At 43.8% G+C, this 26,486-nt stretch overlaps 1 protein-coding gene across 11 annotated transcripts in view; it reads right to left on the reverse strand.

The window, feature by feature from the left end:
• Nucleotides 1–26,486, reverse strand: part of MTSS1 (MTSS I-BAR domain containing 1) — a 126,770-nt gene that overhangs the window by 27,759 nt on the left and 72,525 nt on the right. For all 11 annotated transcript variants that reach the window (XM_065668932.1, XM_065668927.1, XM_065668931.1 and 8 more), the window contains exons 5-7: nucleotides 7,122–7,206; nucleotides 5,805–5,896; nucleotides 4,008–4,082 (exon numbers count right to left, since the gene is read on the reverse strand). In XM_065668932.1, the coding sequence (XP_065525004.1) occupies nucleotides 4,008–4,082; nucleotides 5,805–5,896; nucleotides 7,122–7,206 (252 nt within the window). The remainder of the gene's footprint in view (nucleotides 1–4,007; nucleotides 4,083–5,804; nucleotides 5,897–7,121; nucleotides 7,207–26,486) is intronic.

Below are 26,486 nucleotides of genomic sequence, written 5' to 3' on the forward strand. Positions count from 1 at the left end.
TTTGGTTAACCTTCCAAAATGGTCACATGCAGGGCTACAGCTGCTGCCTCTGCTCTGAATTCAGTATAGCATCAACAGCTTCCAGCAGCTCTGGATCCACTTATGAGGCCTTGACTCAGCAGAAACCTAAACATGGGATTTATTTAAATATGTGCATAATTATTGTGCTGATTCAGGTTTGCTGGGCTGCCTTCTGATGTGCCATGTTTGTCTGAAAACAAAGAGCAATTTAGAAGAGGTATCCAGGTCCATGCATTACGTAGCTTCATCTGTTCAGACAAGAGCGAAGTGGGCTACAAGTCCTAAGGGCCTGCTTTCATCGGGAACAAAGGCATGAGGAAAGGATGTACCTCGAAGACCACCGTGACATCCCCAGGGACTGCATGGATCTGGGAGGTGCACCAGGATCCTACTTAGACTTCACATACTTAGACTACATATGGGCTTATTTTATGTAAAAGTCAAAGACAATTTAAAGAACGAAAATTATCCCTGTAAGGTCTTTTGAAATGCAAGACCTTCATTTACACAGAGACTTGTCATTTTACCACATATGTTCTTGCAAACTTCCAAAAAGGACCCTTAAATTCATTTTGTTTTATTGGCAAAGCCTGGTGTTTTCCCCATCACTTCAAGCTTTGGAAACACCTTCACTGCAACTAACACACCTGCCCTGCAAACATAATTTCTAAGAAATGATTTTAAATGCCCAGCCTGAACTTTCAACTTGGCCACATGGAACCAGAACAAACAGACCATGCATAAGACAAAGATCAGGTGAATCCCAATGTATCAGCCTCTTATACTGCTAAGGTGGGGTGCCCAATCTTGTGGTGCTCCTGCCAGGACAAGCCATGTATCCCATGGCCTTTTCTCCCAAACATCCTTGGGATGCAGGCAAGGAACTGCTCTGCATGCTGCAGACATTGGCTACAAGAGGGAGCCCCTGCAGCCTGATGTGGCAGGGAGAGAGGAGACCACTGCCATGACACGAATGAGAAAAGTAGAGGGTTGTGTTTGAGTTCCCAGATCTAAAACTGCCCAAAGCAGAAGAAAACCATTTTCCCATCCAGTCAGAGCAGAAAAAGCTTGAAGGGTGGTTTTTAGCAGCATGCACAGTATTTAAGCGAATCCAGAATTCAGCAAGCATCTCACTTGCCCACAAATGATCATAAGGTTAATTCAAAAATAGTCTTACAAGCACTAGGAAGGAAATGATTTGGTTGTTTTAGAGTTCCCATAGGTGAGTCAGTAACTTTACAGAAAAACGAAAGGGACAGGTCCTGCTTGAGGAAGAACACAAAAAATGTAAGTCTGAGCAACAGGGAAACGGGAGAGTTGAGGACACAGTAAGACATCCATGCACCCAGCCACATGCCTGCCACGACTGTTTCACTCAAGTTTCCCTGCCCGCAATTCAAATCTCATCTGTGACCTGAAGCAGAATCACTACTGCAGCTTTGTAATTTTAGAAATTAACCCCTTCTAGGGTTTTTTTATCCCTCAGCGACAGGAAGAGCAACATAACTTCACCACAGAGCACGTTAAACAGATCTGTCAAGGTGGGTGCATACGCAAGTTTTCACAACATTTGACACTGCACTCAGACCAATGCTTTAGTTCTTTAAGGTAGGGATGAAAAAGGAAAAGAGGGGGAAAAGCATCTGCTACTTTTCTTTCTTCTATATTTAACCTCTGCAGGTGACTTGCAAGAAGACAGGGAGAATTTCCTCCTGCCTGCTCATGCTGGGAACCCATAGGGCCAGCAGCTTGGGGCATTCACTCTCACAGCCACATGAGCCTCCACACCTCACTGCATCTCTCCTCCCCAGGGGCCACGAGAACAACTCTAAACTCATCAAAAACATTGCAGCTCCTCCCTTTCCCTGTACTGGCTACTTGGGAGTCTTCATCAGTTCCACCTTCCCTGTGTACATCCTTCTGCAGTCAGCTTTAACCCCACTAGTCCCACTGGGCTTGTGCTCTGGACCCAGACGCCATGTGTGTGACAGCAGTTCCAAGGGAGGCAGCACAGAAATACAGCAGGTTCATTAACAACTCCCAAAGCATGTCAGAACAGCAAAATTAAGCAAGGGAATGACATTAAAAAAGAGGAAAAAATATACTTTAATTGTAGGATGGCTGCTATAAAAATGACAGCAAAATGAGGCCTGTTCCACTCTCTGAGCAAACTTGTTTAATCCTGAAGGAGGACAAGACACCAGTGTGCTGACCCTCATTGCTACACATGGCACACATCTGGGGAGGGAAACAGAAACCCAGAAAATACAAGGAGGAAGGCCACTCGCCCTAACCACCACTGACAGACAACCTACAGTGGCAACTGCAGTATGATAACAGTAGGGGGTTATTTCCAGAAGGCTTTAAGTGCTTCTCTCTCCTCTTCCCACCTTACAGAAGATGTTGTCTCCTCCTCCAAGACTGCAGATTGGTTCACTCAATACTGAGAAGCAGGATAAAAGGGAGATGGAGCCAAATAGGTGTCAATGCACAGAAACAGGTTCAGAAAACAGTTCCTTCTTCCCAGCTCACAGACATGTTTTTCTCAGCTCTCACCTACCATGCATTGAGGGGTTGTTTGTATCACATGGGGACAAGAAGCAATGAGACTAGAAAAGGCAGGTGGTGGGAAGGAGAAAGGAAAAGAAATGGAGGGAACATCACAGGCTCTCTAAAGCTGTTGGTCTGAAGTCAGACAATTTTGACACAAAATGAGAAACATACTTATGCATCACCCCAAAATAAACACAACAATCCCAAAAATCCCACAAATAAACCCCAAAAAAGCACAACAAATCGGGTTCCCTTAAAGGTGACCATTTTGATTTAAAACACTGAACGTTTCCATGGACAGACAGACACACTGAGCCTACTGAGGTAAGCTCCCTCATGCTGGCTTCAACCTCTCCCTCCCTCATCCCTCACCTAAAGCTCACCCTCAGCTAAAATTCAAGAGCAGTTTTCCAGTCATGTGGCTTTCTACCAGTGCAATTATTGACTCACCTATTTAGGAAGGACAGACAGAGACAGCTCACCTGTTCTGGATAGCACTTACACCATTTACAAGGTTCAAGAAACTCCCCACCCCAGCATTTATTTTGCTTGTCCCTGGGCTGACAGTTTTTAGGCAGGAAGAGAAGGGCAGGTTACAACCTGCAGGCTGAGAGCTGCTCACAGCACGTTTCCTACCCAGCTGGGAAGAGCCTAGTGCAGGAACTGCAACCAGAGACTCTGCTTCTGTACAAGCTCCACATCATTTTCCCAAAGCCTGGTGGGATTTGCACTTGGTCAAGTAAATCTCTAAGTGATGGCAATGCTGCAGCTCTCAGTGATGCATGTTTCCATTAGCGTGATGATGAAACTCCTATGACAAGATGGTGGTGGGAGGGCAACAGGAGCCTGAGATTCAGCTGCTAAAAGAGACAGATTGCTTTTGTGGAGAGCTCCCTTTCTTTTCTGATTCATCTTTAGTTTTTAATGGTTGCCAAGTGCCCTCCTCCTGACAACAACCCATGCCACCTTCTCACACTGAAGGAATAAGGTAAGGTTTAGGAGATTATAGGATGTTAAAAAAAATCAAGAAGAAAGGTGGTAGAAAGGGAGAACAGTGAGAACGGTTAAGAGTTACAGAACATTTACATAACGGCTTTCTTTATAGTACTCTAAAATTCCAGAAAATCTTACAGGTATCTGCACAAGCCATGTTAGAGAGGCAACGTTCCTAATAGGAATAAGTTAGCAGCAAACACTCTATTTTAAAACATGATTGACTTTGTACAGTTTTAAGGCTTTTGTATCAGAACATTAGACAGCAGCTTCAGAATATGATTTAAATGACACATAGCAATTGTACCCTGGTGCTCAAGTACATACCAGGAATACATTACAGGAGACCAAACTTACAATAGAAAGTCCTATTGCTGTTTAATCTTTGCCAACAAGCATAGCACAAAGGGTTTTAGCAGTACAAGTATGAAGCAAGTTACCTTTCTTTGCTTTCTTCTGTAGCTTCAGTGTATCAGACGATTTCTTTTTTATCTCTTGGCGGGCCTTTTTGTACTCTAAAAAACCACATAGTCTCTATTACCAACATACTCAATGTCAAAATGAATGTTTTTCACAGAAAAGCCTCTGTTTAAAGACATTAGACTACAAATTTTAGGAAGACAGTTACTATTAATCGAAGCAACTCAGAATTTGCATTTCGTAGTGCCTATAGATTTGGCCTAACATAACATTCTAGGGTGTGAGCACATTCACATACCAAAATCTTTCCCAAATAAACAAAGCCTTTACAGAAATAACAACTGAGAACACAGTACAAAATTAGAGTGCTTTTTGTTTGAGACTCATCGACTCTCAGGAATGGAAAACAGAGATGACAGGTTTCTCAAAACATCTGTGTTCAAAAACAAGTATCCAGAAATGGCAAAGCAGAGAATATCCTGTGATCCCTCTCCAGCATGAGAGTCAGGCAGAGGGAGCTAAAACTTTGCCCAAGGAAGGGTCACATTGCCAGTTCTTTCTGATGAAGTAGAGCACACTGCAGTTGTCCCCATTTTCAGATGAGCTGCAAATCCCGGGAGAATTAAAATCCCAAAACAAAACGTTACACCTCCAGTCCAGGCACACTAAAGGTACCAGATATGAAAGCTGATACTTAAAAAAAATAAAATAAAAGATAAAAGGCATGTATGCATGTATATACACATACACATACACTCTAACAAAGGAGGGCAATGTTATTACTCTTTTATAGATGGAAAAACAGAAGCAGGCTGGTGGTGGGCACAGGAACTGTACTGGGGCCAACTACACCCATGCCTACCTACTAAACCTTAAATCTCACTGCCACTTTGGTCAGGGTCACCCCTACCTGCAGGAACCCAGTTGATGCCTCCCTCCTGCTCACTACCTGCTTAACACTCTGCAGTACAAGATGGAGATCTTTTCAAGAGCTGCTGATTTAGCCGCTTCTGTTTGACCACGGTACTAGTGGGGCAAGAAGCAAATCCTCTTTTGGAGGCTAGGCTAACTTCTTCTCACCAGCTCTCACCCTCCCCAGTAAATTATGGTGATGCTGCTTCTTTCAGACATAGCAGAAGTCTTCAGTTTTCAAAGGCTAGCGGTGAACCTGCTTTCAGCCTCTGTACTAGAGGGCCACCATCCCCAGTGCAAGTCTTGCAAAGCCAAAGGCATCTACCAACATGCTCTCGCTGCACAAGAATTTGCTGCTTCCTGCTCATTCACCAGGAAAGCCTCTGGAGCCATCATCAGCACAGCAGCTTTCAGCATCCCCATGTCCAACAGCACAGCTTTCCCATTCTCTGGGTGCACATTTCTGTACCACATCAGACATAATATAACAACACTGAATGTTTTACAGGGCTGTGTATTCTCTGGAGGACATGTCTGAGATATAACATGATCTTACAGTCAGCTTTTAATGACACCCCAGGGCTTTGCTGGGACAGATGCGGCATCCCCAATTCTCAGCACTACTGGAGTTGATAAGGTGAGAGTGGGCTAACAGAGTTAAAACTAGTCACTGCTTCCCAGTCTAGGAAAAACAACCCATCCCTTGGGGTCCTGCAAACTAAAGCTTCAAAATGTATATGCAAGGGTTAAAAATGTGTTAGGCACTTTGGGAATGCTTTAGAAAAGAAAAGTTGCTACACATATTTAAGTGAATCACTCAGTTCCCCAGTACAAACATGAAAAGAGGAAGAAAAGCTGGTATTACAATCTTACTCCTATTAAAGAATTCTTCCTCTGTTAACTACCTTTTGCATGGTCTTTATCCAGTTGATTGGCCACTTTCTTCCACTCTTCCATCTGTTCTTGAAGTGGGTTTATCAGACAGTCAATTAAAGCACTAATTTTGTTGAAAAAACACAAAGAGCAATCAAATCCTGCAGATGCCCCTATTCTTATATAGAGAGCCAAGGTCAATATTGGAGTATTTTTACTTTTTGCTGTGACAGCTACCAGTGTCACAATGTAAATACCAGAACATAAAAATGTTTACGGTGGAGAAAGGAAAAGACTGCATCAAAAGGAAAAACCAAATCCACATCACAAGATTACTGCACAGAAATTGAGGACAGTGAGGAACAGAGCATAAACCAGAGGAGTAACCCAAAACAAGGCCAAGATAAACAGTTAGATCCTACTCATCTGTCACACAAAGAGCAGTTTAAACGGATACTGTGGAGACTGGAAAGGTTCATGCAGCCATGAAGATTCTGAACATAAATAGCACATGTATACACACAAGGAGACAGAGCAGTTGTGCAAGCGAACAACATCCTGCCCACTGATGCACCTCACCTCTCACCAGTGGAGTCCATGATACAGCACTAGTAATGCTCCACTGATTAATGAGATTGGGATGGAATCATTTAAACAGCTTACTCTGGGGCAACTACAGACTAAAGTTGTCCCCTCTCAGCCAATTTCACAAATATCTTTATTTTAAAAAGGAAAAAACATACCAGGTCATCAGGCAAATGGTGAAGCATCACTTTGCTTTACCTCAGGTCAAGGATAACCTTAAAGTCTGGTTTAAAAAGGCACACATGCAAACTACTACTTACTAGTGAAGTAGGTTGTTTATGTATAGCCCAGCTTACACGTGAGTTAATCCTCTCCCATTATCTCTACAGTCTAACTGCAAAAAGGTGATGAGGGAATTTGCCTTTTTCATACTTATTTGCTGAAAGTTTGTCTCTTGGCTGCAAGTTATCTGGGCTCTTCAGTAAGCTGAGGAAGCCTCACAACACTTGCTTCTGCTTTAAAATTTAGTGACAAAGCTTAAAGTCCTGAAACAAAGACAGGTTGGTCACATTAGCAGCTGCCTGCTCAGCACTGAGCAACAGGAACCAACAGCGACTGAGGTGACAAGCTCAGTCCCCAGAACATGCATGAAATCCTGCATGTTCACAACACCTAGTGTGCTGCTGGGGAGAAAACAACTGCTGCTCTCAGTGGCACAGTCAGAAAGCAGCTGAAAAGCCAGTACTGGTGGACAGCTTTAGGTGTCCCCCAGCAGCAAATGAAAGACCAACCTCGAGCTCCAGGCCAGGCACAGAGCCACTCACCTTGAGAACTGCCGGAGTTTGGACTCTATACTTCTGTGCCTCATACACATCCTGGTGAGAGCAGAACCAATCTCTCTGGTACCACCTGAAAAACAAAACACAAGGCAGGTGAGATCCCTGAGTAGACTGCAGCCTGTGGCATAGAGCCATGCCAACCAGAAGGCAGGCGCCAAGTCTTCCAGAGCAACTGTAAAACAGACTCATAACCACTGTCGAATTGACTAGGCTATTAACTGGGCAGACCTCAGGGATATCTACCACCTCGGGAAAAGATTCATTTTTGTTCATCCAGAGACCAGAACAAGCACACGAACACAATTAAAACACAGTTCTTCCCAACAGCTTGTGCTGTGAGGCACAAGTCCATGGCAGGAGAGTTAAATGAGAAGGGCTTGAGATGTCACAAGAAAAGAAGCGAAGCTGGCGAGTGATCTGACATCTACAGTTTATTTCCACATTTTGGATTTGATTTAATTTTTCCACCCCTAGATTCTGTAGACCCAACGCCTCAAAAGAATTCTGCTCCTCCAGAATATGCAACTAATCCTACATATTGCCTCATACATCACTGACACATGCCATCAGTGTTACACGTACCTGCCATCTCATATCACGCATATATTTTCCATTATATTGCCAGGAGGTGGCACTATTTGCTCTATGCCCCCGCTCATCTCTACTCCTGACAACGGCATGACAGCAAGAATCATTTGCAAGTGTTCCTCCTCTTCGTTTCCCCTTGTAAAAGCACACATTCCTCCATTTCCCGCTTTAATCAGCATTACCAACTTTGATCAGCCCATTAAATTCCAATATAATTTTGTTTTGGTTAGCGTTAGTCTTGATAATTGCTTAGTTCCTATTTGCAAGCCAAATCTACTATTCCCAGGGTACAAACATCAACCTTTGCACAAAGCTTTTCCAAACTGTAGCATTCTCCACAACGGCAAAGATAGCAGCATCTATTTAAAAGTCGTCTGATTCTTAAAATAACCTCAGATTTGTAACATAAAGTATCTTCCCTACGCTTTATAAATGGTACTGCACAAGTAAAACACTATTTTCCAAGCGAAGAAACTTGAAGATTTTAATAGTTTTATTTAGGTTTTAAGCGTGAAAACAAGTCACCATCTTCCTGCATTCTTGCAGAATTAAATCCTGTGCCCACGAAATGGCTCTGGAACAAAGACACTAAATAACTGGAACGAATTGTGGCTATTTGGTATTTTCCATTGTCCAAGAAGATAAACAGAAAGTCCTTTGTCACTTGCCCAATTACTCATGTTTTTATAAGGAGCTTTTGAAATAATATTATTTGGTAACACTGAAGAGCTGTGGTCTCACTGCATGCGAGTGGCTGGGAAAAACATGGATTTCAGCCTGGATCCAGACCCATCTCTTCCGGCACTGCTGCACTTGCACAAGCTGCCACAGACTCTGGGAAGTTGAAAAGCAATACCGAAGACGGCAAATAGCGTAATAGAGAGAAAGCAATTGGAGGAGGAGGACAATGTCCACAGCAAAAAGCAGATCTCTGTCCCAAACGTCAACATTTTTCTCTAGAGCCACTGCCAAATAAAAGTAACTGAGAGCCCAATGAGGCACAACTCCAATGGCAGAGATAGAGAAACTTCCATGGACATTGGCAGAGCAATTCCCAATTGAGTTTAAGTGAAAGGCAGGCTTTTCAGGTTGAAAACTCACTGAAACACTGGGGTATTAAGGACTGTCAACGGTTAAGTGACACTGCTTTCCTAAACCCATTATATGAAGAAAGGAAGAGTCGTTTCAGAACAATACATAGGAAATAAGGCACTGTGTGTTTTGGAGACTAGGAAACAAGGGTCAGTTACTATTAATATTAAATTGTAAGATAACAAGATTTTAACTGAAACCCCAGTTACCAAAGTATTAATACATCCCTTCAACATATAGCACAGACAAGGCAAGGTTAGCAAAACAGCTGTATAAAGGCAGGTCCATACATTGGTAGTTGTGCTTGTTTAGAAAAACCCAAACAACAAAGCACAACACAATAAATAAGGAATAAAATAATAAAGGAATAAAAAGGTTATTCCACGGAAAAAGAACAAACTCAGCTGGTTGAGGATGAGGAGGTTTATGGTTCTTCCCACCTTTTGAAACTTCATGTTATCCGTAGTGTTTACAAGACCATGGAAGTACGAGGTGTTAATTTTATCCTGTAAATAAAGACTACTCTAACAAACTGCTAAAAAGCATAATTCCCTCCCAAACAGCACTTAAATTACAACCTCAACCTGCCTGAAAATGAAGCACCAGGGAACACAGTCACTCCAAACCACTACAACAAAGAAGGATTGCTGTTCCTCTGCAAAAATCATACATTGCTACAATCAATAAACTGAGTTTATTGATAAATAAAGTGAGTTTGCAATAAGCTGAATTCAGAACAACCCAAGCTTAACTACCTTGGCAATGAGATTTCTTCAGTACTTCAAAATATCAACATAATGCTTGCAGGGAATGTACATCCCTTATAGAGTCTTCCCAGTGCCCTCTCTGCTCCTCTTGCTATTAGGACCATTTAAAGAACTCCCTACAGCCTCTTCCTGCAAGGCACAGGAGTGAGCTTTGTTTGTATTCCTCAAAGCCTTCTCCTTTCCAGCCTGGCAGCTAATGGACACTCGGTGCATCAAGCACAGAAGGTGGCAGGCAGCAGGCACCCGCTGAGAAGCTGCTGTGTGCCAGCAGCTTCTGCCCCAGCAAAGGGAAGTAGTCTCCATTCAACACATGCTGCTACAAGAAAGTCACTATGCGTTTCCAATTCCTGTTTAAAAGCTAATGTTACTGGTGTCTAATTAAGTGTGGGAGAGAGAACCTCTGTGAGAGACAAGGGGCTTTTTCATTTTGGCACTCACTCCATTAGCAGACGCAGGAACCGTGTCCAAGCGTCCCTACGTACTTACCCAGGTGAGACAGCCCATGATACACCTCCTGCAGAGTTTCTGGATGCTGAAACAGCATCATTTCAGAAAGGATCACCTCCTCAGATATGCCTAAACAATGTGCATTTTGTGGGTGCTTCAGCAGTGCCTTGTCAAAACAGCCACCAGACTGAAGAACAGTCCTCACCTATCTCCTCCCACACCTGAACTGGTTGGAACTAGATGATCTTGAGGTCCTTTCCAACCCTAACTATTCTATGATTCTATGAATCCCACCACTCCTCAATTTATTAAGTACACCAACAGTACTGGAGTTAAGCAGAGCTTCACCTCCACTGTCCCAGCAATATTATCTTGAATAATCAAAATGCTTCCTGAGAAGGCACCCCCAAAACAGGTCTCTCACCACCCCTTGATTTAGTGAGCTGGAGCACCATGGCTATTTCCAGCGCATCCAGCAGTCCTTCCAGGAACATGTGTGGTGCAAAGGGTTTATTTCAAGTGCCAGCAACTTTCTGCGAAGGCTGGTTCCCACCAGCAGAACTGCACTGATGCTCCCGTTTCCAAAGGGCTGGGATCAGCCGGCTACACAAACTGGCAGAAGGGAGTCGTTTTATACCACTGCAGTGGTTTGAAAACATCCAAACGTAACAAGGATGGTAGTTTGGATTTTCTTCAATTACCCAGTCTCAGCCAGACAGCCTTAGTCAACATGAGCAACATATGCTTTACATAAATTATCATTCAGTGTTACAGTAGTAGTTTACTCACTGCTTGGACCTTACAAGCAACATTAATGTATGCACGTCTGGATGTGGGCTATGCAGCTGAGTATTCAGAATAAGAAGTTTAGTGCACTGGCCTATGCTACAGCCATGCAAAACCTGCTTCAGCCTTCTAATTAATTACAGTTTATTTCCTAACAAAGAGCTGCTGCATAGGTGACCAAGTGCCTACTTACTCGAGGACAGAGCTATGAGCCAAGCAGGCAGACGACCAAGTGGAGATAACTCCTTTGCCAGTGGTATCAACCCACAGACCTGGTGGCCAAAAAAGCATCTGAAACAGAAGTGCATCAGGAGCCTGCCAAAAGCACTGCCCATCTTCACTTCACTTACAAGCAGGTCCCTGGCAAAAAGTCATGTCATTCTCCATAAGATGTAATTTCCTGAAGAGAAATGATGAGGCCACGCCAGGAAACTTTTTATCAGACCAAGAGTACGTTGGGTGGGTGACCTGGGCTCCATTCACTGCTCTGCAGCCATGCGAGTTAAACTGCTGTGCCTTGGACTCTCAGGTTATAAAATGAGGCTGTGAATTATCAGCTTCTCTGACATGCTACAGTAATTCATCCATTAAGGCAAACAATGCTTGGGAACGGTGTAAAGTAATACTTGGAAACCGGAGACAAGAGCAATATTCATCAGAATTCCCACTCAAAGTGGCTTAACAAAATGCTCCTGTCAAATTTGATTAGAAAGTGGGTGATAACATCAGTCTTATTTCTCATAAGTAAAAGGCAACTCTGCCAGGCAAAATGTGCTTTCGCTCTCACCTTCCTTGTTCTCCCTATTCCTGCCTAAGCCTGTAAAAGACCAAAAGCCTTTTTCATGTAAGATAATTAAATGGAAGTCTATGGACCACAACACTACAATGAGTCCACTATAAAGGCATAAATGATTTTCTTTCGATGCTTGCTTGTCATTCAACATTGCAGAGAGACAACAGGGAGAGACTGTAGGAAAGAGACTCAATTGTTTTATTGGAGTCATTATATTCGCATTTAATAATGATCATATATCAAGGAAATGATTATTCGATGAAATGTGCAGCTGTACAACTGCATGGCCTCTGTATACTCCAAACAACTCACAACAATCAACTGCTTATCTTCCTCCTCTTGCTTCACTGTTGAGCAACCCCAGAAGGCTCAGGAGATGACTGCCTTTCAGGAAGTGCCTTTAAGGCTCCAACTTACTAACGAGCTAGTCTTTATCTTCAAGGGCAGAGTCAGCTATTCCCCTCTTTCCCAAAAGGGAGAGAATGATGAAAAATGGGTGTAATGCTTTAGTAATTTCAAAGTTATCAGAAGAGGCTTCCGTTTTTGAGCAAAGATTAAAAGCAGGAGTGGAACAGAGGCTAGATTATCAAATATAACTGAATATGGAGGCTACGACGTGAGGACTAACAGTAGGACATTTTAAGTTAATGGTCATTACTCAACCCTTTCCCAAACTCCCACTGTTAGAAGAGCAAGCAGTTTCCATCACTGATTACACGGGGCATGGACCTTGATCTTGCAAAACTGTTTATGTGGATGCCTCTATGAAACTCAAGGATGATGGGATCAGTGCCAGGGTGCTACAGCAGACAGAGAAAAAAGGAGGGCTTTTGCCTAAAAGTGACCAGCAAAGTTTGTAAGCATTACAACTGGGGTGGAAGCCTGGAAGTGGAGCTGTGGTAGCACTTCATGTTTCAGAGTGTCAAGGGCCTCCAGGTAAGGCTTGTAAGGTGGAAAAACACATCAAGAACTGCAGACAACAGCATCTACCAACCACGCAAAGAAAACAGGACATCCTTATTCCTAGAGCTACCATGAGCCTTTCTGAGCAGCATCTGGCAAAGCCTCTGAAAGTTGCTGCTCAAAACCAGAAAAACAGAGTATTTCTTGAGGGATTTTTACACAAGTTTTAACTCTGTCATCTTTCAGAGAAGACTGGATGAAGAAATGTACACTCAAGGTCTAGCTCACCTCGGGATTTCAGATTAACTGAATCTAAAAAAGCAACTCTGGCAGGCCACAGTCACATACTGCATCTCTGCGGTTGTCATTGTAAAGGAACAGCCTGCTTGCAATGTTCAGCTGAGTGCCCTTTTGGGCAAATCACTTGGAAAACATACTTTCAGAGGCCTGATATAAAATTGTCACATTTGCTAGAGCCTCACACAGTCCAGATGATCCTGAGAAGAAAACGCAGTCGATGGTTTATTTTCTCCTTTGCAGAAGAAAAACAGCATTTGTTCATAGATGGAGCTAGCAGGATCTCCAATTTCATTTGCATTGATTTTAAAGGAGGAAGAGTTAAGGAGAACAATGGCAGTGGCAGCTAGTTAAAACAGTGAAAGAACAGGAAACCTGGGCCATTGCTCACCCACAGTCTGCCCTGGCAACCACCAGCTTCAGGAAGTCCTTAGAACAGACTATGACCACGTCCCAGTCAGTATGTTAGAGAACAAGCAAGAAACTCTCATGACTCGTTCTGTTCTAGCTTATTCCTCTGCTGAGCAGCATTTTTGCTTACCCTAGCTGTTCTCCTAGCAGAGCACTGGCCAAAACCCTTGTCCCATGGGAGTCAACACGAGCGCTGACATTAAACAAGCGGGGTCAGAATTTCAGCCATGTACACGGAGGTCATTACAGTCTGTCTGACATATTAAATACGGTCATGAACCAGCCCTGCTATGACCTTTGGACAGTTTGGGTTTAATCAGCCTCCAGGGCATGCTGGAAAGCTCACCTGGGGCCCTCTGTTTTTAAAGAAGAGGTCACACACAGAGAGGTGGCTGGAAATGCTTTGGCAAGGTTTAAGTTACTGTAAGATGCATGAGTTCCATTCTGGAGAAACTAAGAAGCCTGTCATTGATTCACAAACTGGTAAGAGACACAAAATGCATCACTGAACCGTGACATCCTGTTAAGAGAGCAGTAAAAGTCCAGGCCGAAGTGTTTCCCAGTAACAAAAGCCTCAAGTTCAAGCATGTTTGTGTAAGGAGGACAAGCTGGACTGGTCCCTCCTCCTCTCCCTTGCACAAACTGTGTTGCCAGCACAGATACACGGGTTTGCTTCTGCTGACTTTTCTCAGAATCTATATCTGTCCCTTCTTGCAGGTGCTTGTTGCTTGTTTTTATGAACCCAGAGTTCCACACCAAGATTTTAATGCTGCAAAAATAAAGCATCATTAGAAACAGATTTGCTTAGAAAGGCAAATACCACACTTGTGTTTTCCAAGGGCCGTTATTTACTTTTTATTCTTTGGAAAGCAAATAACTTCATTACTGAAAACACAGAGGGTTTGCCAAACATCTGTACTCACAGTGAAGCTAGGCCCACTGATACTGCCCATACCTATTCTCCATTTCTTTTCAAATGCATAGCTGAACATATTTCCAAAACCATTCGATGAATAGCTATGCAAACCTAACGGTCTTAATCTGAGCAGATCCAACTGCTTTGCTCCACATGCTTCACTCACTAATGGTTTAAGGCAACGCGAGTCACCAAGCTCACTCTCCAAAACAAAAGGAGCATGCTAATGAATAGGACTCTGTAATGGAAAGGGAATTCCTGAAGCTCCTGAAGAACAGAAGGCCAAGCCTGTGTGCTATTTTGGAGTTACACCTCACCAGTGCTGCATCTCAGAGCTGAGCTGCCAGCCAACATGCATCCAAAGGCTGGCTTCATCATCCAAGGATACTGGCTGCACTGAGGACTATACAGTGAGAAGACAGATATTGGTTCAGGCCTATTTAGATAGCCAGACTTATTGATTGCCATACCTTGATGAGTCTGGCTCTTAATGTCAGCCCAATGTGTGAAGAAGGCAGTAACTCAAGATCCTTATGCTCTTCTGAAGCACAGCTCTTTATTTTGTCTGGACACAGCTAGGAACTGCAATGTAATCTAATTAGACACCAGCAATATTCAATGAAGGGAAGGAATAATACACTTACAGCAAACGGCTTGGAACACCAACTGCAATTCCACTGCATGCTCGGCAGAACATGCACTGCTTATTTTGAACTGGCAACTTCCACAGAGGCTGTGAAAAGTCTACAGTATCTCTCCTCTTTGTGTTTAGCTATCAGCCTTGCAAACACCTCTGGCCTCAAAAGTCAAAAGCTCCTTAACTCAGATCTCTCAATCACCTGTGCTGCTGATCCCAATCCAGCAAGGATTTCAGCTACAACCAAATGGCTGCTGCTTCCAAAGCACAAAATCAAGCACGACCAGAACAAGCAGGTGCAAAAAGCAGAAGAAAAGATTATTTTTAAATCCAAGTCAGCAGATCTGACTGAAACCCCACTGCCAGCAGATCTGCAGAATAAGGCAGTGCTATTTTTACATGCTGTCATTTCTTCCAAAGCACGCTTCCTTACTGAGCAGAGTGAAAGATCATGGAGGGATAAAGGGAGGTACAAAATCATTGAAACCACCTTAAGAAATTACCAGTTCCAGAAATTTTAGAGAAAGTCCATTATGTTTCACTTACTTACACAGAGATACAGCATCATCAACCCAGCAAAAGCCCCAAAGCACAGCATCTTCGTCCCTGGGCATAGGGGGAAGCTCTGCCCTGCCCCAGGTATTTAGGGACGTGGATACCCCTTGCTAGGGCAACCTTCATGCCTTTGCTCAACGTTCATGACTTCTAACTGCAGCTGGCATATATGGGGGGGTGATCGTGGTGATGCTTCAAAAGGCAACACATCTTTTCTTCTCGTACCCTCTCAAGGCAGCTGCTCTGTATGCTTCAAAAGCCATTTAAACAACTTCTCAAATACATACTGAAACACCCATGGCTCAACTTCATCCCCCCTTGATTTATTTAGTGTGCCGCCAAACTCATTTCAGCATTGCTTGGTAGAAGCCTGGAGATTAAAAACACACTGACTTTGCAGACTTCCCTAAAGCTCAGGATACTCAGCTGCAGACACTGGGAAGCTGCAAACCTCTTTAATCCAGTGGCAGATAACAAGAATCCGGGGCACTAATGTTTAGAGTTACTCAGACTGCCCCCCAAAGCTCATTTCGTGCTGTGCTGTCTACGCTTAACGCTCAGTTAACTAGTTTTCTCCTCACTGATAGGTTGAGGTTATTTTTGGCAGCACTCCTCTTATTTTCAACTGCAGCTTCCTCAGTTTTATTCCAATATAATGAATTTTCACAAAGCAAATGAGAACGTTACCACTCGGGTTTGACACCAGCTGGCTGCTTGCGCCTGCAGTACGAAGGAATTTGATACACAACACTGAACTCTGCTTACAAAACCAGCAAGCCTCCACCTGTCACAAAGTGAAATGAGGACAGTCACCTCCACGCAGAGAAACCAGAAGTCTTTATGCTTTTGGCCACAAACCCAATAAACACACAGCAAACTCTGAATTCATGCTTCTGTATTTAGAAAAGGTCTGGGCATTTTCTTCACTACCCGTAAGCAGGAAGCGAAGTGAGCTTCACTCAAGAACAAGGCTGCATGCAAATCAGGTGAGACAGCTCACAAGCACCAGGACTGCGCTCCCCAGATCTTTGGCTGCTTTGAATGCACAATTCACATGCTCCTCAAGCGAACTCCTGATGATCCCACAAATCTTCCGCTGTCAGGATGCATCTAAAGTGTGCCTGCTGAAACCATGAAGAGTGCAGCAGGAGAAAAGCTTCAAGAGCTCTTTGATTCACAAAAAGAAAAGAGCTCATCTTATAGAAAAGAACAAGTGAAGCTGCATTACAAATGTGGCTTCCAGCAAGACACTTAGCAGTGCAGACTGGCATGCAGACACCAAGGACAAGCTTATCTCTTTCTGCAAGGACAAAGCAACTGGATTTCTTCTTCAAAACAAGCTCTGTTGGACTGTAGATAACATGACTTGACCACTAGAACTGCAGATACACGTAATGTTGCTGTACTTGCCCTCTGTGATGCACACAGATGCAATGCACGCCAGGTTTGGAAGATCTGTGCCAGCAGGCCAGGTTTTAAAACATCACTCAGTCATCCTCAGTAAGAACAACTGCAAGAAGCTTCAGGAAACCAGAGTTTGAAACAATGAAAAATACTAGAACCAAAAGTTAGAAGGAAAACAAAGATTAAGAACAGGGCTTTTCAAATCCTGAAATTTAAGCCTTGAAAGGGGAGCAGACACTATCCTGTGCCCACAGAAACTGCTTTACAGCATGGCTTCCCCATTATTTTAGCTGTTCCTTCACTACAGTGTGGAACACCTCTGGTATCTCCTAGAAGAGAAGCAGAAGGGGATTCACCCCTTACACTCCATGCAGGACAAACCTTTGGAGTACTATTACCATTCTAGCCAAGTCCTGCTCATCTTATGGTCCTTAAGCATCAAAACAACTGGGGTTAGGCTGTTTTAAATAAGGCTGTGATACATATACAGAGTGCCTCTAAGGCTTTTGTAGTAGTAGCATGCAGTACTATGTTAGGACCCTTCTTAGGGATGCTCCTTCTCCGTGGAAGGGAAGTCTATGTGCCTGTATTGCTCCCCTCCAAAAACTATGCTTCCCTCTGCTGCTATCATGTGTTTGGTTACTGGTCTTCCCTTCCAGCATCTCATGCAAAAAACAGGGAGACAAAATCGGAAGCAATCTTGGGAAGCTGTGTGGTCTGCTCCCCCACTAACAGCAGGGACAGCTTTGATGAGGTTCCTGGGGTCTGTCCAGTCCAGTTCAGCTTCAAGAGTCTCCAGGGGTGGAGACTTCCTGGGCTCCTCTTCCCATTTCTGACTAGTGCCACTACAAAAATTGTTTTCCTTACCTAAAATCCAGAGTCCATTGTTCCAGCAGTTCAAACCCACGGTTTTCCAAGCACTTCCTGGGAGGCTGTGCTCCCCTGACACTGCTTCGTCAACACAATACAGTAAATACGTGTGGAAAGTGTTTACTGGTTTTATGCAAGTAAAAGCTTTGATGTCAAAAGAATGCAGACATCCACCTTACACACATAAAACAGCACTGTCACCAACCCACTCTGGGCAAAAATGATGTCTGTGGTGTTTTGAAATGACACAAACCCGATTAAAGACCACCTACGAAAAGGGGCCAGCCCAAGCGCTAACTTGTTTAAATGTATCCATGTACATTTACTTTTGCTGTATTTCTTAGGGTTTCTCTAAAAATGAATTCATAGGACTTTACGGTTAAGCTGATTTAAGCAGAGAAACATTCATCTGGTCATTTGACATCTCTGGTAATGCAGGAAATCCATCTAAACCTCACAGCTCCTCACACGCTCTGATGCTCCCTTGTTCTTCTAACAGACCTCATCAACCCGCACCTACAATGCACAGTTGGCTGTGACCTATTGCTATTAATTTATCTATTAAAGACAAAAGGAAGTGCCAACGTTGGATGGAGGGTTTCTGACCTAGGCTTTAAGCACTGTAATGCACAAGATGAGCATATAAATTACATAAATTACAAGCTTGAGGAAAAGGCTCAGAAAGGGTCACCTCCTATTTAGGATTTATTAACTAGTCCCCCCCGAGACCACCCTGATTTAGTACCATGTAACCCACATTCCCACATTTCACAGTGATACTCTTACACAAGAGGTTTCTCTTCCATCCTGCTCAACCATGTGAAGAAAGAACTATCAATTCACCCAGCTCCTCTCCCAGAGATGGTCAACTCGAGAAACAGGTTGCTCAGAACTTAAACACGCAAACGTGAAAACAGTTACAGAGTCTGAGGAAGCCTACGTTTGTAACACTGCGCTGGGGAAGAAAAGCCTTGGATCACTCTCATCTTGCCATGCAGTCTCACAACCAGTTTGTAACACCCAGGGCCAACAGAGATGAGATTTACTTTTGCTAACCGATGTGAGATCCCCCAGGTTTTGGAAGCTTGAAGACTTGGGCTCCAGTCCCAAATCCCCAAGCACAAGCTTGACTCAAATCCATCTGCTGCTCACTACCATGCTCTGCTCTATCCTACACTGAAACGCAGAAATATTGCAAGCCAGTGAACAATACAATCTGCAGAATGAGGATGGAGCCACTCCGAAAAGGTGTGTGGGGAAGAGGCAGTTACTGAATTGCCCACCTTCCCCTGATGGGAAGTAACGCTTTAAGGCACTGATTCATGAACTGTGCTTATTGAGATGGTGTGTGCCTGGCCACTATTCCACAGGCAGTGAGCACAAATGCTGCAATACAACTGTGTCAAGATTATGGCAACCAAACACCGAATGGAGCAAAGCACCTCACCAGGTACGCACTGAGTGACCCCCATGTGAGGGGGTGAACAGCACTCACGTGCCTATATTTAACATCTGCACTGAGAAGTAATTAATGGTTTTGTTTAAGGGGAGCTTCTAGGAAGAGGGCAAAGGTGCCTCAAAGTGTTAGCCCCAGGGTAAAGTGCATCTGCAGACAGCTCCAGAGGGCAACTCACACATGGGAGTTTAGTAACAGGATACAGCTCTGGTTCCTTGACATTCCACTGGGCATTGCAGAGTCAACACAGGCCAAAACTTTTGCAAATTTGAAGTTTCAGTTAAAAACACACACACACTTTTCACCTTGTTCATAGACCAGACACAGCTTGTTCCAGAGAGAATCAATCTGTTTCACCCACTTGTACAAATACCCACCAATCAACTTAACCACCCTAAGCAGCCAAACACTTGTACTGGTAACTACTTTAGTTACCACAACACACCGAAGTGAAAATGAACCTTAACAATGTGATACAAGCAAGATTTTTAAATGTGTATCTTTTTTAATGTGCTCATTTTTAATGTGGTCAACTTCTGCAGTTACGCTCTGGTAAGCGTGACATATCATCAGTCTTAATAGACTTCCAATGCAACATCAGTTTCTGATTTATTTCCCCCCGATCCCACATCCTCGTCAGAGTTCATTTCTATTTCAAGCATCAGTAGCCAATGCTTGCAACATCTGCAGGTTGCCAAGCCAGTTTATCTATGGAAAAATGGATATGAACTACTTGCCAACAGAAGAAAATACACCCTGCGCTGAAAACTGGCTAGCTTGTGCTTATTCCATCTATCTATAAATACAGCAATGCCAACTGCTAATTAAAGCAGACAGGTTCAAATGGTGTAAAAGCTGTAATCACAGTATGACATGTGTAAGTCTCTAAATATATATATTAAAAAATGAGGCTGAAAAGCCCTCCAACCAAAGCCTTGTAAAGGGATAAGCACTCTCAGCTTTTTACACCACATTAAGGAGAACAGAGAGCTGCTGATCGAGGCTTCCCCATGCAGAAAGCACAAGATACGCAGTAAGAAGCACAGAAAACACAGCCCATGAGATCTGTTATTATGTGGTTCTGAAGCCATGCTCCCCTCTGCCTCCCGAGGAGCCCTTCGGCTGCCGGAGTCTCTGCTCCTGACGTAAGCTGACAGTAACTGCAATGCAGCACTCGCACGGGCACTGAGCATCTCTGGATTCCTCTTCCGAGGCAGCAGCACTGCCACTCAGCCTGAGCCAACTCAAGGGCATGCCTTCCACAGCAATACTTGCCACATTTACTGTGTCTAGCTGCAATCCATTGCAGATACAAATGCCTGCGATAGGCTTTAGCCTAGATTTTGGTAAGTTTGTTTAAAGTAGGTAAGATAAATGATTCATTTACAAAGATAGCCCCCAAAGAACTGGCTTTTGGTACAGGAGTAAGGACAGTACAATTGAGGCTTGATGTAAGCAGTATTTCTCCAGTTAAGAAAAAAATCTGCCCAAAGAAAGCAGTTAGTCTCATTATTTTGCCATTCCCAACAGTATCAAAAGGCCATGAAAGGCATGGCTTGCAGGTCAGACTATACACAGAACTAGAACATCGTACCTCAGCTGGCAACTCAGGATAAACCAGTTGTACATCTGGGACATATTCTGTATTGTGCATTATTTTCCTATCTGGGTGATGTGGCAAAACACTACAGCAGCAGAGATGGGCAGCACTGAAACCTCCTGTGGGGACTGATGGATTATAAACGCTAATGGAAACAGAATCACACCCAAGGAGCTCTGGTTTATCTACTAAAAAAGCCTTACACCAGGTTTGTTAACATACAGGTGAGCCAGGGGCATATGCAGCATGAAATGATTAAAAAAATGTATTGAGCTCCAAAGACAGACACAATGAGTATCTGCTATGAAAACAAAATTAAACCTAACACTGTATTAAAGCACTGGAGAAGGTGATTGAAGACAAAATAGGTACAAATCAGCATCAGCAATTACCCACCAGTGATCCCCCCCTTTACTAGACGCAGCTAGAGCCAAGTGAGAGAAGACTTTAAACGTAAAGTGCATACAGAAGATGGTGCAATATGGCTTCCTTTGAAGTTTGACTGCTTTTTGTAAAAGGAAGAGAAAAAACATTATAAAAAGAAATGAGCTTGCAAAGAAGATGAAGAGATTATTTTAGCAGAAGATGTTTTCCACAAGATCACCCCTTTCCCTCATCCTGACCCCTGCATGGGGCAGCCTGCAGGGAGTCACACGGGCAGGGTGCTCCTCATCTGAACATTGCTGCTGAAAACACACCTTTGCTTCAAGGTTGTGTTAACTGGGTTGCACTGGACATGTTTCAAACAACGCCAATGCTGTCAAGCTTTGCCAGGCAATAGTGTGAAACACCAACTCGTCTCTAACTGGCGAAGTGAAACTGAGGGTTCTACAAACGCCTGGGGCTGGATGAACACTTACCTCAGGCATATCCCTGGCAAGGCACACTCCAAGCAAGAATGTTCTGACAAGCAGGCAGTGACTAAATGCAAAGTTCTGTGCAATTTGCTCATTTCAAGATGAATTTATGATTTAAAAATCAATTTACTTTGCCAGCTGTTAGCAAGGTCAAAGGTCAATCCACACTCCAGGCAAGCCACCAGCCCTGATGGGTGAGGTGCCCTGCTTTCCGCAGCCAGTGTTTGATGGGCTCAGGATCTCAGCCAGCTTCCTCTGGCTCTCCAGCCAAAGTGACGTGATGCATTTGGAGCAAGGCTGACCAGGGACAGCCTCAGGCACAGTGCAAACCTAGGCACAAATGTGGACCCCTGGATCTGCAGCAGGAAGCTGTTATCCACCCTATCCCTGTAGAAGTTTTGGATCCTTCTGTCTCTATGTGACTGGCATCTACATCTCCCAGCAGCAGTTCTGTAGCCCTGGAAAAGGCCACTAGTGAATCCAGAGATCCCTCTTAAAAATAAGCAGCAGCACTAGAGATGAGAACACCCATCAGAAAGATGGGCAAAAAGACATAAACCAACACAGAGCTTCTCCCAGCACCTCATCGGATGTCAGACCAAGGTGACCCTCCCTCGGATCACAAAACAGCTGTCTGCAGCCCAGATCTCTTCTCTCGTGTCGCTCAGCTCCACATGCCTTTTGGCCCTCAAGTTATGAGAACTCAGCAGCCAACAGGAAACATGTTGCTCTGGCACTGTGCTCTCTTCGACCCATTCCAAATGTAAGGAAACAGTCAAGCTCAAAACATGACAGTGGCCTATCAATTTAATACAGCCAACACTTCCGAAAGGAAAAACTTCCATTCACACAGAGTCTTTAACCCAGCCTCTCAAACAGGCTAATTCATTTATAGCAGGATATGCTTCCTGCCATAAAACATCCATATGCAGAAAATATTACACACTTCCTTCAAAATCTATATTTAACTTGGAGTGATAATGCAGTGCTGATACCACTGCTGATATTCACTGTCTTTTCACTTTACTCTTTCAGCAAGGTAGAGATTTAGATGCTTCAACACGACCTTCTGTTGTTCTATTTGCAAGTTTTCCTCCATCACCACCTGAGTGCTCCTGCAGAAGAGCTGCCAAGACAGACATTACCTGTCTACTGAGAAGAGATATCTAAACCAAGCATTTTGCTAAGGGAAGCATCACACCTTTGTCAACCTGGAAGGCTCTTTTACAGCAGAGAGCATGAGAGGATCCACCAGGCAAAGGGCCAAGCTGTCTCTCCACAAAACCTTCCCGACAATTGCTTCGGTGACTGCTGGGACAACCACAGGGACAGGAATTATAGTTCCTGTCCAAGTGACACAGTTCCCTGCTCACCCGTGTGGACAAGTTTACTCCAGGAAGAAACAGTCTGTTCTCTTCTCAGCCAACACAGTAAAATTAGAAAGGTCTCTTTAGACAGACCGTTTCCTATAAGATGCTCTTGACCCAGTGAACAATAAAGCGCTATTAAACTGAAAATACTGAACCCACCTGGCTGTGGGAACAGAGAGCTGAGCTCCAGTTTTATTCCTGTAATTCTCTGTGATGAATGAGAATGAACCCCCCAAATATCTGGGCTTTAAATTTTAGGATAATTTGATTCTCCACAGATCACCTATGCCATACTGGTGGTTTTGAGGAGAATCTGCGCAAAGCCAATGCAACTCATAAATGAATGCACTGAGGTCCACAGTGTGAGACTGAAAGATAAGCGTGCTGCGCTTCATCTTCTGCATACACATCTCCAAAGAGCATCTTCTCCATTTCCCATAGTAACTTCAGACATAACAGAGGGGGCGAAAAAAAAGGCAACGCTATTACAATTTCTATGACTGTGACCTTTAAATGTTTAACTAGCAATCTCTTCTTCACAGTCAAGATAAAGCAGCAGGTGATTAGCTTCACTATGAGTCACTATGCCCCTGTAGTGCAATAATTCAATTAGACACTTTAACAGCCTTCAGTTTTGTTTGGGATCTGCTTACTAGAGCCGCAGTCCCTTAGTTACAGTTCTGTTTTGCCTTTGCAAGCTAAGCAGGGTCACTCCAGGTCAGAGCTGGATTCAGTGAGAGGTCTCACAGAAAATCCCAGATGCTCCAAGAAATGGGGTTGATGTTTCTGGAGGAGGCACTGAGCACAAGAGCTCTGGGAGAAGGTCTGGAGCTTGTGCCTGGATACAAGCTGCAAACTTGCAGTGAGCTACAGGCAAGACTCTGACCTCTCCTACTCATTGATCTCAGGATACACATATTTTACTTGCTCAGGCTATCTGCTATCCTCCAGCTAAATCAGACACACTATTCTTTATTTTCTGTTGTAGCTGCTGCAAATATACTCTTAAGGGTCTGTCTCACATCAATCTCCAGAAATGGCTTCAAACCTTCACCTTCTGCCTGATCCATTCCTCAGCTGGTGTTACAGGATCAGGAAATTGCTGGAGCAGCTGAATAGAGTTTCCTGTGTAATATGTAACACACAACATTATCATCATTCAATCACACCTGGATTTTGGAAGTTATACAGGAAAGTATCTGCAAGCCTGAATTGTGTTCTTGACAGCCAAGGCTCTTCCCCCTCCTCCAGGGTAGTTTCTTTTCCCCCAACAGCTTCATAAGCAATTCTGAAAAGGAAGAACATATTTCCTTCTTCCCCACAGCTGAGTCAGCAATGGCAGCAGCAAACTCCCAGGGCCTGCATGTATCCTGGTGACCTCTGGACCTCTAAAACTGTTTCACTTTCCCCTCAGCACTGGAGTTCTCCAAGCCCAGGAACAGGCATGATGTACTCGAGTTGCACTCGTGCTCTCGCAGGACCAGCCCCCAGTTTCTGCTCAAGAGTCCAGAGGGTTACCGAAACACAACAATAAATTAGTGGGAAGGGTAAATCCATCAACCCATAGCCAAATGTGCTCCCCAAAAATCAAACTACTCACAGCATCTCCTGCTTTAAACTTGTACCACAGGGCACACAGCTTAAGTTTAAAAATAACCTTTTGTAAATTTTAGCTTAAAAATTACCTTTGGTCACCCTTTGCTGACCATTTCATAAAGGTCAGGAATCTGTCACTGGCTGCAAGCTAATGGGTAAGTGCTTTACCTCAGACAACATCTGCTTATTGGTTTTGCTCCAGAGATCCTGGGTTCAAACTCCACTGCCGTGGTCCGGCTGTTAGGGTTACACAGTCATTAACAGAAAGAGCAAATGATGCGCTTTCAGAGGGAGCAATGAAACATCTTTGCTCTACTGCACAGAGTTCAATCAAAGCCTTTTGTTAAACATTCTTCCACTTCTTAAACCAAGTGTTTTGCACGATGGAAAGAGTTATTTTTATCTCATACCATCCCCGGTTGTATTTATAAGGCCATATACAGTTTGATATGGGGTCTTTTTTAATCCAGGATTAGACTCACCAAGAGCTTTATCAACACATCAGGGGTTTGCAAGGAAAATATTAGTGCCATAAGCTCCAGCGGGTGTGCACATAGCTTCATTAACAAACACATTCGCCCCAATAAAAGCTGCATTTTCATTAGGCCTCGTGCTGCTGTTTCTAGATGTGTTAAAGCAGGGTTACTGCCTAATGGGTCTAATGTTGCTCTGACACAGGGAAGCTCTAACAAGAGTTTTGCAACACTGTGTTGCAAAAGGGCTCCAGGACCAGTCACAGCAGGAAGATTTATGCCAAAGACATTTGTACCTATATGAACAGGAGAGTTTTACAAGGGTAAAGAAACTAAAACTGTGGCCTTGTACTAGAAAGTGAACCGAGACAAAAGACATTCCTCTCATGCAGCAAGAAGATAAGCTGGCAAAAAATAAAAGCAGGTAAAGAGTGAAGTCATGTATCAACCTCGTGACTCGACAGCAAGAAAGATCCAATCTATTTGGCTTACACTTAAGTACAAAATCTCATATTTCTTTCCAAGAAGGTCTTAAACCAAGACTCTTATCTGCCATTATAATCTTGTACTGTGGCTCGCGCAATAAGAGTAAATGTGCAGCATGTAGGCACCACAATCTCCTGTTTCCAACTCTTCTAAAATCACTTTCAATTCTTCAACCTTTCAACACTCCTACCAGAAAAACCTGGTGAGTCACCACAAGCAACTGAAACACCCAAACACCTCTGACCTGCGCAGATTTCATCTTCCCAACACACACCAGATGATTTTGAGATGGCATTAACACCTTCAAAACTTGAACTGTGACTTCTGGGGCTTTCTGTCAAAATAAGGGATGCCAAAGGCATCACACTCGGAGGTTTACGGGCCGAAAACTCAGAATAAAGCACGTGTTTAACAACAGGGCTAGGAAAGGCCGTAAAGCTTTCCCTTTTAAGAGCAGTGCAACCTCCACACCGCATCCCACGTCCTGAGAGCGCTGGAGCAGATAGGTCCCTGGCACAGCAGTCTGGGCTCCGTATGCTGCAGCTCAAGCAGCTCTTGCCTCTGGCTGGGTATGACATAAAAATCACTGTCAGCCTCAGAAAAGACAGGGGTTGTGCTCTTGTATGCTCAGCACCTGGGAGATATTCTTTCCTTCAAGGACCACAAGTGACCGACATTAGCTCTCTATTAACATGCAGCTGGGGACCTGATAATGAGAACGTATTTTTTCTTCCTGATTTGATAGAAGAGACACCAAAATACGTTTTAATCTGCAGCACAGACTGGTAAAACCAGCCCAACAGCCACGAAGGCTTAATTCTCCTCGCAGAGCTCGAGAGCAGCTTTACTGCCTACTGGATAAGTCATGTTTACAGCAGATCCTCAGAGCTGTTCAGTTCTCCTGTATGCATTTAGAAACCATACCGCAGGGTACATTTGCAGCACCGTAATTAGCACAGGAGAGATGGAGGAGCAATGGAGAATAATAATTTAGGCTGTGTCAACATCAGGTCAAGGTCCAGGGGGCTTGTCCCAACTTCTGGGCA

This window comes from Lathamus discolor, chromosome 2 (assembly GCF_037157495.1).
Source record: "Lathamus discolor isolate bLatDis1 chromosome 2, bLatDis1.hap1, whole genome shotgun sequence".
NCBI classification, from domain to species: domain Eukaryota; kingdom Metazoa; phylum Chordata; class Aves; order Psittaciformes; family Psittacidae; genus Lathamus; species Lathamus discolor.